Source organism: Cyrtonyx montezumae, unplaced genomic scaffold (assembly GCF_038088225.1).
Source record: "Cyrtonyx montezumae isolate F1298 unplaced genomic scaffold, pur_monq_1.0 scaffold_1, whole genome shotgun sequence".
NCBI lineage: Eukaryota > Metazoa > Chordata > Aves > Galliformes > Odontophoridae > Cyrtonyx > Cyrtonyx montezumae.
Genome location: NW_027071825.1, coordinates 9,249,442 through 9,267,984, shown reverse-complemented (window position 1 = coordinate 9,267,984; position 18,543 = coordinate 9,249,442). Strand labels below are relative to the sequence as shown.

Sequence of the window (18,543 nt, the reverse complement as noted above, 5' to 3'; positions counted from 1 at the left end):
TTTCAGTCCCAGCATGAAACACTACAGCTGTCTAGTGCTAGAAAAATTAAGCTTTTTGAAGTAATAAGGAAAAGTCACACCTGATGAAGCTACTCCTCCCGCCGCACACACCCGAACTCAGATGATAAAGAGTCCTCCAGTGGTTTCTCCTTTACAGTCCTCTAGTCAGACAGCTTTCTGATCCCTCAGGGCACGGGGTAAGTATGATGCTGAGTTGCTATCAGAGAACTCGCACACATGTAGAGAAGGCTGGGGTGATTTTTACCAAATACCCTTTACACATGCATTGGTTTTGAAGCTGTTTTGTCTAAATTCACTGTAACACTTGGACAAAGAATTCACCTTAGAGATTTCTATTGCAGAAGGAATTATTTTTCCCTACTGTATGGTAAGATGATACTGGGACCAATGGCTTGCATTCAGTCCAGTGTAATTGTCCGAAAACAGCTTGCATTACTTTATTCGAGTATGGAAAATCCACCTTCATTTGTTACCCCACCTCAAGGGTTTCATTGCTGGAAATGAACTATTTCATGAAATGCCCGTCTCATTTTCCCCTACACCATAAATTTATTTCAAGTTTCTCCATCAACTTCTTTGGCGTTGATTCCCGAGCAGCAGAACCCATGCTCCACAGCAAGCATCAGGCATCACAGCTCAATAAACCTTTGGCAACTACAGCCCTGACTACAACAAACGTCTCTGCTACGATGCACCAGGCAAGTAGCAGGCTTGAAAGCGACAGTCCACTGTATGTCGATCCCTATACGAAGATTTCACGTCCAAAACTTAACACAAAGGCATTCCCGCAGTTGCACATCTCAGTGATGCTTGCAAGAAGCCTCGTGCAACCAACACATTTCAAACGAAGGCAGGAACAGGAGACAGGTGGGGAACTGCTGCAGAAGGATAACAAAAATCAGGGGCGCAAAACTAATTTTAAATAAGCATTGTACAGTCTTATTTTTAAGGGGAAAACCTTAAAAACTGAAGATTTATTTCGCATCACTGATATCATTTCCTTTAAAAACAAAAAGCTGGCCTGCAGGGTCACAGAAGTGAATGGGGTCAGTGCTACTCCCTGTAAGTGCTAGAGAAGAGCATGCTCATAAGGATCCCTTGCTTAGCTTCGGCAATGCACTTTAGGATGTAATTACATGAACAACTCCATCAGCGGAGCTGACTCAAAAGGTTCCTGACCCTGGATATTCAGTCCCATCCCTGCTCTGCAGTTCACCACCCTCTTCTTGAGCCAATGTAACCATGTGAAAGGATATACCACAGGCTTGGTCAGCAAAACAATGTGCATTAAAGCAATAAAAAAGCTAATCCAAAGATTTTAGTTGGAATTATTGTCTTATTTCCAAAGGCAGTTTACTATATTTCTGTTACCAGCTCTTTCCCTGCTACCTTCAAAGCCACTCTCTGAACCTACCTCCTGTGACACCGCCACCTAACCAGCCCACCCTACACCTTCTCTTGCCTCTCCCCACGGCTACCCAAGCTGCCCCATGCTTCCAACTCAGGGGCTGCCTGCAACTTCTGCCCCAGGCAGAAACTGCTGACCCCCTCCTGTTCCTGTGATAAAGAACAGCACGCACAAGGGGCACCATCTCCATCAATTCTTCATCTTCATGACCTAATGCTCATCCCAAACCAAACCACCACAACAGAAGGCCACAAAGACCAACCTACTGACACGCCCTGAGCTGGTCTCAGAAGGCAAGTCTCCTCCCAGCCAGTGTCTCTTGCACAGGGACTAAAAGAGTAACAGTGAATTAAGCAGAGGTATAATTCATTGCTCAGAATTTACTAATGTGCAACCTAGGAAGAGCACCAAGGGCTATAAACATTTCAAGATACTTCACAATGTTATATCACTGCATTAGAGAGCACTAGCATGTTAACACTTCTTTAAGAAAATAAAAAACTTCTGAGCAGTAGTTTCCTGTAAAGACATATATTAGCACATTGTGATCAGCCACAGTAAGTGCAGTACAAGCACTCTCACACTGGAGGTACACAGAGCCTACGCATGTTTTTACTCTTCTGATGCATTTGCAGAATGATGCAAACATGGAAGGAGAAGGACTGACTTGTGCTTCTGACATTTAGGTGCAGTTCTGAGGTTCAGCAGATGCAGCTTCAGCTCCTTTCCCTGCCTGTGCCTGCATGCATGATGCACGCGTGACCACAGGCCTGTCATCTAACCATGCAATGTCTCAGCTCTGCTGCAGGAACACTCAGTGAAAACATCCCTCTGGTTGCCAAGATTAATTCACATTGTGCTTACAGAGCAGGCAAAATGGTTCCACACATGGAGGGAGGCAATCTGACATTTCAGAAGAGAGAAACCACACTAAAAGAGCTTACAATGCAAGGGCTCAACCTCGGCAGACTCCGAGTACCCTCTGCTTCCACTAAAATCATCTCCTGCAGTCAGCGGCTCAGCCCTTCAGGGGTACGTTACCCTCACCACTCAATGCCACATCAATGTGATTTGTTTAACCACCAGCCACAGTTCCACCTGGGAGCAGGATGAGGTCCCGGCACTAAAGCTGAGTCTGAATCTGGCCCCGGAGCTTTTCAACTTGGAGGAGAGCTCCTTGCAACAGGCTGAAGGAATCCTCCTGCTGTGCCCGAGGACCGTGTGCCTAACGAGGCTGTATCCCCACTCATATTTTAGCTTGGCAGGTCTGGTGCTCCTTTCATCTTTTGCTTCAGGTAGCTCTCTTTAATTAATAACATTTCTGTGTCGGCACAGGGAACTTTCTACCCAGAATGAATGGCCTTCTCTCATTAGAACCATGACTGTCATGATGTATTCAAGAGCAGGTGTGTGATTCATTCCCTTGTCTGGGAATGAGGGGTGCTGCTGGGGGGTGGAGGGGAGAAGTCTCTGTAATGAGTGACTGATATTTGCTGAAGCTGAGATGCGACTCTGTCGGCTTGAACTGCCTTGTCAGGACATGCCTTCAGAAAGGTGATGTTCCTACTCAAGAGGTTTTCCTCATTAAAGAAATTGCATCTTAACAAGAAGAAAGGGGAGGGGCGGCAGGATAGCTGCTGTCTCCCCGACTCCAGCCTGGCTCAGAGCTGAAAGCCAGCAGCCAGCAGCACTCCTTTTTGGAGCCGCCTCTCCAGCAGCAGCAGCCAAATCTTCCAGCAGTGACTTTCCTCTGCGTTCTGCTCCATGACCATGACAAAGCTACAAGCAGCAGAGTACAGGACCTGACCTGGTGCCTCCATAAACCCTACCCCGGTGCATGTCCTTTTCCTGGCTCCTTGTGACTGGTGCTCAGAGGGAAATCAGGCAGAAACAGCTCTGTGACCTACCACGAAAGCTTGGACATTCAAGAAAAATCAAGTGTGCAGCCACACAGCACCTCATTATCTGAAGACTCCTAAGATAAGCAGAGGCTTCATGGGTCCCTCAGCAGCTGAGCATCCATCCTGAATGCTGCTAGACACCCTCATCAGAGCTCTGCACCCTTGCAAACACTGCTCCTCTTGCACTTTTCTCTCATCTGAGCACTACACACGTTCCAACTCTTGGTTTTGACAGGGCTACTCACACACCCTGACCCCACATCCACCACCGGACGGTGACGAGCTGCTAGGTTCTCCTCTGTGGTCCAGCCACCACTCCAAATCCAATTTTCTCATCTCGGTGTGCTTCCCAGTGTACTGGCACCTGCTGGAAGCAACCACAGCAGACAGACCTGTCCAGAAGTCAACATTCCCCAGCTCATGTAGAACAGCACATGTAGACTGAAGCCAAGCAATGCCCAAGTCTTTGCTGGAGAAGCCAGGAACAAAGCTGCACAGTTTTCTACCAACAGCCAAGCTAAGGACAAGGAACTACAAACCACATGAGACACCGGTAAGAGGAACACAGCTTGCTCCAGAACTCCTCTAGAATCCAGTGGGATTTTCACCACGCGATGCTTCCAAGAACACACTCCACCAAACTTGGACAAGCAGCACCACCTCCCATCTCTGTCCCAGTACCTTCAGTGCCAAGCGCGTGGACTCCACTTGGTAGAACCGGGCACCAGCAACACTGCATGTCTGTTAGGGAAGCACAAGGTAATTCCCTGGAATATTTCCTAGATGTTCCACCTCTCTGAGGATGCATCTCCCTGTCTAAGCAGCCTTGTTTCAGCTTTGTGCTTTCCCTCTTTAAAAAGAGATGCTCAGTTCTGCTTTGCTAAACCCTATTTGGCAATGTGTCTAAACACACGCAAACTTAATTAGTTTAGGAGGGAGACTCGGCATTTGTGGTGACGGATAAAAGTAATGGGAAATGAGACAAGTCAGAGCTGGCAGGGAGTCCTCACTCAAGCCTCATTCACTGGCATGGAGCTAATCAGATGTGACGCTGCACGCTGCTGCACCCAATCGGTGGCGGAGCAGTGCGAAGCGCTACTCGCTGAGCGGCTGCAGCCAGGCTCCCCGTATCTGTGCTTGGAAACACGAAATGTATTTTCTGCTCTGCCCTGGAGATGCTTCAGGATTGAATTCTGAAGTTAATGGTTTAAAACATTTTTTTAAAAGGAAGAGGGAGAAATGAACCACTCACTGCAGCCTCGTGGCCAGGAGTGGAGTGTTCTTTTCCAGCTGACTAGTGAGGCACAATCCATGCAAGAGACCGCTGCAAATGGCGAATCAAGTATCTGGGCTCCAGAGCTGCGTGTCCTGCTGGCCCAGCTCACCCCACAGCCCCCATGGCTCACCAGAAACAGGGCTTATCTTCACTATGTTTCCCCACTATCGGCCTCTGAAGAAAGAGAAAAATGCAGAAGGTTGCTTATTTCATGCAGACACTGAGTTACAATGTCATTATTCGGGGAACCTTGTTAGCCTGGTGTGAAGGGGATGGAAAGACAGGCTTTGAGACACGGCAAACCACAGCTGTTCCTCACAACCATCACCAAAAAGCAGTAAACTGGACTCTCAAAACAGCATCAGAGAAGGAAAGTGACAAGAAAAGAGATTGGAAATAGATGTTTAGCACATCCCTGCAACTGTCTTTGTGTTGGTCTCTAACAAACGTGTAAGTATGATTTACAAAGAAAAACACATTAAACCAGCAACAGAAGAACTGGCAATATACTCATATACAAGTTCTGGTCACGCCCTTAGCAGAGTCCCAGCAAAATTTGACTCAAAAGAGCATGGCAAATTCCTCATCTCCATGAGTGCTTGTGCTGCCGCTTCGATCCTCGTATCTCATGCCTCACTAATCATACCACGAGGAAGCAAGGAGCTGCCACTCTACAAAGACCACTCTGCAGGGAAGGAACCCGTGCTGATTGCTCCCTGGCTGTGTGCAGTTTATTTAGGCATCCAACTTCTAGAAACCAACGTCACAGTGAACACCAAGTAACATCACTAACGAGTTGTGGATGTCAGCTTAGCTTCCTATGTGTCAAGTCCAGGCTTTACTGATGTGATAACAACAGGAGCCTTTACCCAAGCACTCTGAGGAAATGAAAAGCTGAAGCAAGTTTACAGCAATCCAGGTGAATTCAGCACAATACGATAACACTGCAAATATCTTACAGAGTAGATTAACTTCATTCTTAGACACAGCTTCACTCTTAACATCACATTTCTGGTTTGATGGTTTAGCTATTTTCATGAGAAAACACGCACATACACCAGTACTTGTAGACCCCAGTGCAGATCCCCACCTGGTACTCTCTAGATACTAGTCACCCCACTCATGAACACGACCTCAGCAATCCAAAAGAACGATAAAGCATGTAAGGCTTGGCTTGGACTCTTTTTCCAAAGACTACTTTAATTCACATCCAGTTAATGTGCCAAGATGACAGGGAGAAAGGCCCTTGCATGCCAAAGTCAGGTAAGGACTACTGCTTGATTTGAGTGTTCAGGAGTGGAGCTTCATCGTGTGCTCAAGGATAATAATCTCTTTGGAAAATATGTTGGCAAAAACAGGAAACATCACAAAGCTCCAGTTTTAAACCTATCTTAGGGTTACAAAAGGATTCATTTGCTATAGGGATTACCCTGAGCAACTATCTGGCACTGTACCTAGCACCTACCTGTCTTCTTAAACAACCCACCACTCCCGATTATGCACAGCAAACGATTTCCCTGAAAAATAAAGACTGGGAACAGTCGGGAGGCTCGTAAGGACAAAGATATCTACAATACAGGCAAGCATGGAGCAATAAAGCCCAGAAAAACCTCGCTCCCTTTCCATACTCACATCACTTTCAAATCCCAGTCTCCACAGGTCACAAAAATCGACTTGACGCTGGGATCTAAGAGGCCTTCCTTTGCCATCCACTCGTCGACCCTCTGAAAGGAAGACAAGAAAAGGGGATGAGTTTTGCAGAGACAGGCCGAGCCACAACAGTTAAACTCAGATAAGCTGCTTGCAATCAAGAGAGAAGAAAATTGTGATCTTATCCACCCCTCTCCCTCTCTCTCTTCTCTTTTTGCTTGCCAGCTGAACAACAGCACGTTTGGACCTTTGAAGATTTCTGATAGGAGACATCAGGCAACCAGAGCGGAGATGATCTTATCAGGCACCGCAGCTGCTCTGCTCACATAGGGATGGAAGTTGTGCAGCCTTAACGGGACAATGCAGCTGCGCTGTTACCTCGCATTCCTGCCCTTCTCCTCTCCCTGTACCAAATGGGCTTGTAGGGATCTCAACCTGTGTTCCCTCTAGCCAAGAAGAACTGCACTCATTTCTTGAAGTACTGCAGTGTGGCCTGGGGGAGGGCGCGAGAAGCCAAAGCAAGAAGCTCCACCAAGGCCCTCCAGGCATCAGGCTGCAAGCTGAAGGGATCGAGGCAGCAAAAGAAACTTGAACAGGAGATTCTGACTTACTGCTTGAATATCCAGGGAAATACAAGCATCCTGGGATAGTGTCCCTCACCCACAGCATTGCTCACACATTCTGCTTAACATAAAGCATATGGGAAAGAGGGAGAGACAATGGATTGGGAACACCTGAGCACTGCAGCAGTCACAGCCAAAGGCAGGCGTCTCCCCTTCCTCTCCCAGGTTTGGTCTCTCCCTCCATACAATTCATTCAGCATGGGTTTCAAGTGAGCCCAGTATTCCCAATAAACTTCCCACCGGGACAGATGTTCTGGATCCACTTCACAAACAGGCCACAATAATCCGGAGGATGCATACCCACCTTTGGGAGTAACCAAGAAGAACTAACCCAGGCTAAGACCATTCCAGCTAAGACACCTCTCCTGGGAGCACCACCCCAAAGCAGAACGCTCCTGCCCCCACGAGGACCTGCACCTCTAGGATTTGGTAGCAAAGCCCCTGCTGCAACCCCGCTGAACTCTGATGTGAGCGCCCATGAAGTGCTGTCTCCATGGAGGATTTTAAAGCCTTTAATTTGATTTCTTCAGATAAGCAATTGTTACAATTATTCTGATTAGGAACAATTAGGTAACACAGCAGCAGAAATCCTGACAGAGACAATGCATTGAGCAGCAACCTGCAGCCCAAGTGAGCTCTGCTTGGGGAGGTTTCCTTCATTATTTGACTACCAACAAAAGCTATTGATGGAGAAACACTTCCAAGCTAATTAAGCTCTAAATGCTGTAGGAATTCAACATTAAGCAGATGGCATTATTAGGGCTATATCTGCATTTGCAAATCCTCCAGATAAGATTTTAGAAGCATTTTCCTTCGATGGTACATGTATTATTTAGCATTTAAATAGGTAGAAAAAAATTAATTTAATAAAGTGCTGAGAGAGAGGAAGGAAAAAAGGCAGAGCTTCCAGAGCAGTGGTCTCAAGCAATGCCTCTGTCCTTTAAATCTGGCTCAAGCAAGAATCGCCTCTTCTCCTATCTACTGGCAAGAGTCTGGATATCTTGTCAGTACCCTTGACATGAACAGCTGGAAATGACAGATCAATGGTTCAATACTCTCAGCAGCATGTCACCGACGTGACAGCAAATGTTATTCTAATGAAGCTGTAATCATAGTCAAATTACGCGGTTCGATTCTCAGTGAGGGGAGGGTGAAGGGAACGAGATGAAGAAGAGACGACAGGACCAGAGGTCAGAGTTCAGGAAATAAAGGTTACTCTGCTTACCTCAAGCACTTGCTGGAGGCTCGGCTGCCCATCCACCATGCCTTGAATAATCCCAGTCAGCTGAAATGAGAGACAAACAGAAAACAGCCATCAGGGCAGCACTCAAAAGATCATTAGAAAGGTCTCCTCTGCTGTCCATCTCCCTGCAACCAAAACATGCTCCTGTGACCTGCGCTGGCACTGCTGAGGGATCAGCCACAGCAAAGCCGCAGGCAAACACACCTCAAAACTCCATCGCAAACACAAAGAAGTATGGGGCTCCTGCCTACCCCATGGAACAATGAACTCCCAATGGGGCAGGAGGCACTCGGGAGGCAGCAGAACCACCGCACGGCCTGACACAGTGTCCCAGAGCTGCCCTTCAGCAGTTCTTCCTGTTCTGATGGGTCCTTCTGCAGGCTCTGGGCACGTCCCTGCTACTGGGATGACACCCCACTATCACTCAGTGGGAACCACTAGGAATCCATTCATTTCCCGTGCTGGGCAGCAAACCATTGCAGCAGGATGGCTTGACTGCTGAAGGGTAGACACGGGCACAGAGAGATGCAGTCTCACGGGTCTCTGCCTGTGATAGCCTGAGGCACACAGAAAGCAAATAATTTTTCTGTCTGCCTTCCACCTGACAAAACTGTCTTTTAACATATTGAATATTGGAGGTCAGTAGCTTGCCATCAATGCATCCAAGTAATTAAAAAAATCATTATTATAACAAGTGCACGCTCCAGTATTTCCCTTCATCTGGCACTTTCCAGGGGACCAGCATGGCCTCCTGCACAGCACAAACCACAGGGCTCTGCTACAACATGGCAGCTGGAAGCAGCTCTGCTGCTTCACCTCTCCGTTCCATTGGTTGCTTGGCTTACAGCACTGAACTCGGAGGAAGGGGAACAAGAAAAAAAGAAAAAAAAAGATTAAACTCCAATTAAACTGTAATTGCATTTAATGAATACCAAATACCCGACTCGCTGAATAAGCTGCAAGTGGAGAGATTATTTTCTCATCGTGACTTCCATGGAATGGTAATATATACCTTTTAGGGAAAGTATTCTAATTTTAAGAATGCAGAGTTCCTCTAGGTGGGTTTCTCAAGTTCATCAAGTCATTATAAGGTGGAATTTTAAGGAAGTGGAGGGACACAGACACTCGTACTCCAGAAACTGTTTTCATATTAATCTGTATTTTAATTGGATAACAGCTGCTGCCTGCAGACTTCCCATATTCTAAGAGGCAAATAGATTTAGGAGATTAGCATACAGCTCTTCAAAGCAGCTTTTAAAGTGCACTGGCTGGTTTCTCATCCTCCTCACTGCCTCTCTCCTCACACATATACCTGGCACAGGAGGACAGCTCCAGCCCGACTGCAGGAAGCTCCTGAAGGATAGGTACAACTCCTTGCCAGAGGGACTGCTCACAGAGGACCAGCCTTTCTACTCTCCCACCCTTTGCAATCTTTCTGCTCTCAGTTACGTACATCACCCGTAGCACCCACCCAGGTGCACTGGCTTTCTGAAGTATTTTCTGATCTCACAGTTTTGATAAAGTATAAAAATATCAAATTGCACCACTGTAAAGTTTCACTGGTGATCCCAAGAAGCACACAGTATTTGGGAACGTAAACAAGTGATAAGGCATTTATCTTTCTGTATTTTTATTGTCTGTTCCTCCAGGAAAAAAAAATCAATAAAAATTAATCATAAAAAGAGAGCAAAGTACCATGAAAAAGCCTGAAGAAGCACCTCACGTGTAGAGGGAACCTGTCATTGCAGCTCCTGTTATGAGCTTTCCTGGACATCAAACCACCTGTATCTTCCAAAAGGGCACGAGATTTTTCTCCCCACCTTCTCTGAATGAATGTTCTGTACACCCTACAACAGAACCAAACCTTGCAGCTTTTGTCCTGCAGAAATAGGCCAAGAGATATGGCATCAGAACAGGGCAGTGTGGAAGGTGCAGTCCCAGCACTGGTGTAGGAGGCTGAAAGAACCTCCTGAAGGATGGGTACAGCTCAGCCACCCCAAAACCTAAGCAGAGAGATGCCCTGAAGGTGACTGTGAACCCTCTGTCCTCGCAGAGGGCCCTTTCGTGCTGTTTTCTTCAGGAAGAGGAGTGTGAGAGATGCTCAAGACCAGAGGAAGAACATCAGGTGACCCTGCTGAGCCTCTCACACACAGTCCTTACCGGGCAGTGTGACTGCTGCCTGGCAAAGTGATGGACAGGGAGAAGGAGAGCAGCAGCAGAGCAGCCAGTGCAGCGTCAACAATGCTGCTTTTGCACCAGAGTTTATCTGGGAAACCATCGTATTTCTACTCCAAGACAGTTTGCTGATTACCTAAACACTTGTCTCTGGTGTACAATCTGATAATCAGGCCTGGTCTTTCTTTGCAGACAAAGAGGCCAATAAATCTCACCCTTTGTAAGTAGAGGTGCCTAGACAAAGCCCTTTACTGGCATTTAGCAAAATGGGTATTTTTCAGACAACAGAAACCAGCTGAAAGCTGATGGCAAGCTCTGGAGCTGTGCAGGCAGGGGCTGTGCTGGAGTGGGATACACAGCACAACTGGTGCTGCTCCTGGGGCTGCCTATAGTTCCCAAACCACACAGGTCTCTACAAGACCCCTGCAAAAAGCAGTGCAAGAGATAAATGAATGTGGGAGGGAGGGGGAGAAGGATGCAACAGAGGAATTGCTAGGAAAAGGAATGTCAGTAGGAGTGAATAAGTGAGATGACTTCTCTAGAAATCCAAGGACACACAGCACTTACCTTCCAGGCCTTACTCTAGAAGGGAACATTGCTCTTAGGTGCAAGCTGTGAGATCTATCACAGCATACATCTGTACCAGCATATGTCCAGCAAGTCTCTTGTGCATAGGGGCAGCCCAAGTAGTTGTCCAGCCTTCTAGTGTTACAGTTGCAAAAACATTTCCAATGTAGCTATAAATGTGAGAAAACAGCGCCTTCTGAAAGCCTCCCTCCCAGGAGTAACTTTGTGCTTAGTTGCTTCTTTTTTTCCCCTCTCTTTTAATTTAAATAAAATATCTTTGGCTAGTTTTAAGTCATAGGAGAAAGAAATAAAGAAATGTCTATGTGTGTGTATGTTTTAACAATGTGCAAATACGGAAGGGGCTAACTGGTCCTAGAGAAGGCTCCACTTAACACACAGGAGCCACTTGGAACCAATTGCTAAACACAGAATGAGCGTGTCAAAAGAGAATGGAGGAAACACACCATGGTGTCAGTGGTGCTGGATGACACCAGGATGGAACAAGGAGTCGAGATACCCCAAGCCTACAGTCAGTGCTTTAGTTGCTGATTTGGACAACTTCAAAACAGTAAAGGAACAGGAAAAAAAGTCCAAAGCAAAAGGAACTTAATAACTTTTGTGTTGATTCTCTGTGACCTTCCCCATCAAAGACTGAGCAGTCCCAAGGAGCTTACATGGAGGCTGCAGTGTTTTGTATATCACCCAACACACAACAATGCTTTCGTTTTGTGGTCACCCAAGGAACACATTTCATTAGCTGTAAATAGAACTGATCTCAGCTAGCAGATCTTAACTGGATGATCACAACTCATGAACCCTAAGAGAGACCACTACAAGCTGCTACAATGACATAAGAAGATCCCTTTGTCCTCAGTAAGAGGCAGGACAGTGTGAGCAGGGGGCCCCAACCCTGGTGCAATGGAAATCTGCTCCCCATGGGACTCGCAGAACCAGGGAACCTTTGCACTTTACCTCTGTACAGAAGGGCGTAAGCTGGGGATGCACCACAGGCTGAACATACATGTGAAAGGTGGATTCGATTTCCATCGTCCTGCCATTCAGCTTCAGGATAGGGAATTCGATGATCTCCTGAATGGGGGGAGAAGAAGAGCAGTTGATCACGTGAACCAAACAAATGGAAGCCTCAGAAAGAGCCAAGCCCAACGCAAAGCTCGATGCTAGGGTGCAGGAGCCCAGAAGAGGTGAAATCAAAGTCACAAGGAACATGGCAGTGGGAGGAGAGGGACTGGAGTCCCCCTAAGCCACCACCACAAAACACGGCACAGCAGCGTGCCCTGCTTCATTTTCTTCTTTGCAGCCAACATAATGCTGATAGGGAAATAAAAACATTCTTCAACAGAATGTTCAATTATTTGAATAATCAACAATCAAAAATTTACATGGTCCTGTTAATAAAAAGTTTAAACAAATCCTGTTACGATGGATTTCACAATTACTAAAAAATACACACGAAATTAAAAAAGCCAACCATCGAATAAAAGCGATAAAATCCTTTGTGTTAGCAGCCCTCCTCCTTCACTCCCTCTCCTCCTTCCAGTTTAATGCAAGAGGAGAAGCGACAATTTGTTTGGTGTCTTTAAAGAATAATTTGTCTATGTTATTTAATAGAGATGCATGGCACCAAGGTTCTGGAGTGCAAATGAGCCTGCTGAGTGATATCCACGCGCCGAGCCTCTCAAATCACTTCTGGGGAGAAACGGAGAGGGGGAGAGAGAATAAAAAAAAATATTGCTTTTTAATATTCAAAAACAGTTTGCAAAATTTAATCAAAGCAGAGCAAAAGCTAACATTTTTACCACTTTGACATTTTTATTAGCGCTTTCATAAATTTTTAAAACATGAATGGAATTAGTTTAACAACAACAAAAAAAAACTGCCTGAAAACATCTGGAAGAGACAACGAAGAAATAATACAAATATATATATATATGTAACTCCTATGAGTAAAATTAGCATGTGGAAGTGCAGTCGCTGCAGAGGAACTAACACTGGTTTGGACCCTGCCTGCAACCCCTATGACCTGCAGAGGGAAATTAACGTGAGGTCATATGCATGAGCTGATGACATCATGACACAGCAGTGGGTGGATGAGTGGAAACAGCAAATAATCTAAATAGAGAAAACACCCAGCGTGTCCCTGGGAGGAGAGATATCTGGCCCTAAGCACGACATGCTCTAGGGGGCACGTGTCTGCAGGTTGGAGAAATGAACGGAATCAAGAGCTTGAGGTGCTGGAGTGCACAGAGGGAGTCAGCATGTGGTCAGATGGTTTTGCATGGGCATCTGTGCGTGCACAGTAGCTTTGGGAGCACCCCTCCCTGCACTGTGCTACTCCTTGAAGGGTTGTGAGGACCCAAAGATCCCACTGCTGAGAAGGGAAAGGGAGGAGGATGCAGAGGGTAAAGGGTTGAGTGCTGCCTGGCTGCAGCCAAACCAGCCACAGCCATGTAGCATCACCCATGGAGCAAGAGAAACTGAGGTTGGATGAGGATATGGCTGAATGGGGCACCCAAAGAGTGTCCCCAGGTGCTGTGGAGCAGTGGGATGCTGATGCACAAAGGAACTGCCTTCCAGCACTGACAGCAGGAAGCACTGCCAGGAGGGTTGGGTTAAAACAGGCTGAGGAAATAAAAATTAAATGCTACTAGAAACGTGGAAAATGTAACAATATCCAGCATTAGCACGGGCCTGGGGAAGCACACTGCCAGGCAGTCAGGGTGGGACCCGCAGAGCAACTTCAGCTTGGGAAAAGAGAAAGAGCAGCAGCTCTTCAGGGCTTATTCGGGCTGTTTTTAAGCGAGTGGTAAAGGAGCGTTCCCCAAAGGCTGTTTATCTGCACGCTTCCTATAGTGGAGATTTTTCCAGGCTCTGGCAGTGTTTGCTCCGTCGGTATCTAAGGCAACAGATCCCAGCCCCATGAAATCAGCCCCACTCCTCAGTAACAACGTTAGCCAGTCCTGCAATGAAATTTAACCTGTGACACTGCTGTACTTTTCATTTAAACTTTCATTTGGAGAGAAGCAGTGTTCGGAGACCCTGCAGTTTGTCCTGCTAATAAAGACAAGTGTTGGGACCTTTAAAGGTGCCATTCATCTTTTGCCTTTATTAAATTCAATTTTCTTAAGCCCATGATACATCATGAAATTAAGAGTTGACATTCCTGCAGAAACAAAAATATCTATCAAACATAAACAGAAAGGGAAAAAAAAAGAGGCCTCTATTACCAAGAATTTATGGCTTCAAGTTGATCTGTTGCCACTTCCCCCCCCCCTTTTTTTTTTTATTTTTAACAAGCATATGGTTTGTTTTAGATATCCAAAATGTTATTACAGATCTAGGATTTCATTAGTAATTACGATGAAACGGTGAGCCCTAACACACACACATCTCCCAGCAGCCCAGCCAGCTCCATCCGTACACTGAGTGCTTTCACCAGGTGAGAAAAGGAGCAGGGACCAGCACAGGGAACTAAGGCAGAGCCTCAAAGATGTCCCCCCTTTCCTTCCTATCACTCTGACCATCCCACGTGCCTCACACATTGCCATCTCCCCCAACCAGCACCCAGAGTGTGCTGCAGTAGCGCTGGGGGGGGGGGGGGGAGACTCCCATCAGAACAAATGCCCCGTTTGCATTCTGCGAGCACCTCAATTAAGGGCTTTTATTTACCACCACGAAGTAACTTGAAAGGAAATCCGGAATTGAAACCGCCGGCAATAAATAAGCAGCTTTTTATTTTCCTTTCCGCGCGGTGAAAAGTTGAACGCGGTTTGTGCGGGGAAATTCTGCACGCGGCTCCCAATTATGGGCATTTGCATTTATATTGTTAGAACACAGCGCTTCCAGAATCAATACTAACGCGCTTAAACAGACACGGGCACCCTGTCCCTCCCTCCGCTGCTCCCCAAACTCTGCAACAATAGAACCTCCGGAGCCGCAGGCTTACACGGATCCATTACCCAGCCCGCACTCTTTACAACAACCTTGCCTTTATGATTTCGTGGTAATTCAAACGAATCTATGTGACAGCTCGCTGGGGTTTGCCTTGTTTCTTTAAGCGTTCCCTGAGAAGAGGTGCTGGGTGCCAGCAATGTGGCCGGCCCGTCCACAGGGCAATGGACTTCCCCTCTTTCAAAGGGACCTGAAACATTCATGAAGCCACGAGGAATCAGCGCCATAAACCCAACCTCTCCCCGCCCCACAGCCTTAAATACAGCTCCCATTCCTACTACTCCACAACACACAGAGGCAAGGATGCGGCTCTCTCAATGTCCTTGACAATTAGAGCTCTGCACTACACTGCTCGGTGTCTTCCTGTAGCAACGAGGCCAACCGAGGTTGCATTCATTCTGCAGCAGAACTTTTTTGCTCACTGCTCTGATCCAGCAGGACCAGGAGCACCCAGTGCCCTGCTGAACTCTCTGGGACACTGGTTTATTTATTTGAAGAAGATCATGTGGACAATTCCATCCTAAAAGTACCAGGGAATAATTTATCCCTTACATCCACCTCCATCTCAAGAAGTTTAATAAACACGAGAATAAAAGATGCCCATAAAAATCAGAACTGACTATTCAAAATGCAATAAAAACAAGCAGATGCCTTCGAGAGAAGATGATTTTTTTCCGGTAGCGGAAAGCATAAAACATCCTCCCAAACACATCACTATACCTCAAAAGAGGTGCAGGCAGAAGAGACGAGGGGGTCCCACGGAGGGGATGCAGGATCAGTACAGCTCGTTTCCTTCAGCCATTTTTTCTTGTCCCCCTCTTGAAAAACAAAAAGTCATTTTATGCACAAGGAGCTTATTTCTTAAACAAACACTCGTGGTTTTGATTTACACCACGGGCTGCTCCTAAATAATTTATGGCGGGTTAAATTTATTGCACAGCCCTGGCCGGCTGCAAATTCGAATTGCCAAATAATTAGATTTTAGGGCAATGCTTATAAATTATCCGCCGATTTGTCCGGACTTGTTTGTCAGTTGCTTTGTGCTTCGGGTCATCTTTGGCATTTCGCTGTTTGTGTTTTAATTGCTGATTTACACTTTGACAGATGAGAGTTGATGCCTCCAAGATCCGGGTGGGTGTGTGTGGGGGGGGAGTAGCGAGGAGCAGGAAGAATCAGAGATTTTAAAGGCTTGTGATTCTACTTTTCTTTTCCCAAGGCAATTAAAATGAAAAAGGGGACAGAATAAGGACAGCACTACCCTTAGCAGGTCTGCACCCCCATTTCCATCCTGTGCCCTAATTATTATTTTAACTAAAGCTCAATCCAAGTGAGCAGCCCTGCACTGGATCGCAAAGGCAGTTGCTGTGATGACCTCAGAGGTCACTTTCCCGCTTCTAAGTTCTTACTAAACTGCCCCAAAAAGTGCCACAAAGGAGATGGGGGATGGCAGGACTTCTGCTAGACCGAGGCTGCACTGACTTCCCGAGGATGCTGACCAAAAATCAAAACACGAGGGCACAGGTAGGAACATGGAAAGACCATGAAGCACCAGGAGAAGATGCAAGGGCAGCTTCTGCTCCCTGATCATTGGATATATCCAAGGCTTCTTCCTTCCCCTCTGCTCTTAGGATAACCCCACCTTCTACCCTCAATGTTCAGGCAGTGGAACCTGATGCCAAAATCTGGATTTTCTCAGCTTGAAAGCTGTCTTTCAGGTTCTGTGCTGCAACCAAACCCAGCTCAGGTTTGCAGGTGCTTCCTTACAACAGTGAGGGGTGAAGGACCATTTCTCTTTCTTTAATAGGAACTGAAATTTCCATCTAATCACATGCCTCCAGGAGCTTGGGCTTTAAGAGACATCCAGTCCGTGCACCTGCCCGAAGCCATCAGCATCTGCCCCTAAATCACTGCCGACTTCGTCTTGGCTGCTTTTACAGACTCCAATAAGAGAGACTCGCAGTCCCCAGGCACTCCATCCTAGTGCTTCATTAGTCTTATCAATAGAAAGTTTTTCCTAATGCCTGATTTGAATTTCCCTTGCTGTTGTTTAAATTCATGACTGCTCCTCCTCTTCACAGCAGACACAGCCCAGAACACTTCATTTCCCTTTCTTCTAAGGGAAGAGTTCAACATCCACACCTCTCACACAAGCACAGCCCCGTGCAATGCCTTCCAGCCCGCGCTCACACTTCCATGTTGCAGACCCCTGGTCGCACACCCCCTCTCTCTTTTTGGGATCCTCATGAAACAGTCTCAATTTTTATGGAGTCCAAACTGAAAAACTCCAGCCGAGGTCTCTCCTCACAGGATCAGGAGCATCTCAAACACAGCATTTCACCTCTCAGCTTAGGGCTTGTTCCATTCATGCTGCTGTACCCGACATCTTGATTGCGGGCTCATAACCATTGTCCTTCCACCCTGAACAAACCTATGGTGGCCATCAGCTCCCAGGCTGCTTCCCGCTTCTCACCATCACCTCACCTGTCACAAAACACTGGTTCTGATCTACTTTTTGCTGTTTTCATCTCCTCAGATGCATGCAGCCACCAAGAATAAAGCAGAACGCCCTCCTCTCACCACACCTGGGATGTGAAATAGAGACAAGCCAACATTTCAGCTCACCTCTTTGAGCACTGCTGACATAGATTTAACCACCCAGAAAATCTCCCGTGACACAGACAACAACAATTCTAGCCCAACTGCTCAGAAGGAAGTCAACGCTGGAACCATGTTAAAAGCAGCACGCACGAATTTTTAAGTATTATCTACTATAGGATGACAGCTATACTATATATCAATATATAAAAATATATAGATAGATAGGTAGGAGTCCACTCCCTGCTGCTGCAGGCAGCTGGCCTGCACATCCCCACTGCAGCATCATCGAATCATTTCAAGCTCCAACCTCTTCACCTGCTATTGAGCAGCACAAGCGATCGATGTTCCCAGCAACACTAAAACATCTGGGCTGGGCAGAAAGGGCATGTTAGTGCATGTAAATGAACAGCCAGGGTTTTACAAACATCACAGCTAACTGCTGGTGACAGCGTGCTTCTGCTTGGCACGGAGAGGAACTAAATTACATAGCTGAGAGCTATGCTGTCAATTGATGAGTGCCCAGCCCAACAGAGGGGATGAAAGCAGGGGACGTGGACATCCCCGGTGTCTTCCTCCTTGTGGGGAGGCTTTGTTCAAAGCCATGAAGACAGCAGAGTCCTCAGGACCAGGAGCCTGCACTGCAGCATTCCCAGTGCCACACCAGGGTAAGAGTAAGCATGGCCCCATCCCTTACCTTCAGAAAGGCACCTGGTGGCAGCAGCCCTAACATCCTCCATACCTCCAACAGCTGCTTTAGGGCAAAGCAGAGCCACCTTTCAGCACCACACAGCTGACATGCTGGTTCAGGAATGCGCAGGATTTTTCTTTTCAGGGTGACTGCAGCTCAACTACTTTCAACAAGACTGCTTAATGAGGCAACTTGTCACCCAAACCACATGTGATGTTTGCACAGCTAAGGATCCAGCCATCAAACAGCACAGGTGGGAGCTGCACAAGGGGAAGGGCAGTGTGATGGACAGCTTCAAGGAGGCCATCCCATTGCTGTCAATGTCCAACCACGAGCCGAGCAGGTTGGGTCAGGTTGGGACTGCAGCAATCAGCCACCCAAGCATCTGGTATTTGAGCCTGCTTGCTATCACAATGCTGGGTTT

The 18,543-nt window shown here is 46.8% G+C and overlaps 1 protein-coding gene across 2 annotated transcripts in view; it reads right to left on the bottom strand.

The window, feature by feature from the left end:
- Nucleotides 1-18,543, bottom strand: part of ERI3 (ERI1 exoribonuclease family member 3) — a 95,242-nt gene that overhangs the window by 63,061 nt on the left and 13,638 nt on the right. For both annotated transcript variants that reach the window (XM_065740143.1, XM_065740147.1), the window contains exons 3-5: nt 11,837-11,953; nt 8,105-8,164; nt 6,239-6,330 (exon numbers count right to left, since the gene is read on the bottom strand). In XM_065740143.1, the coding sequence (XP_065596215.1) occupies nt 6,239-6,330; nt 8,105-8,164; nt 11,837-11,953 (269 nt within the window). The remainder of the gene's footprint in view (nt 1-6,238; nt 6,331-8,104; nt 8,165-11,836; nt 11,954-18,543) is intronic.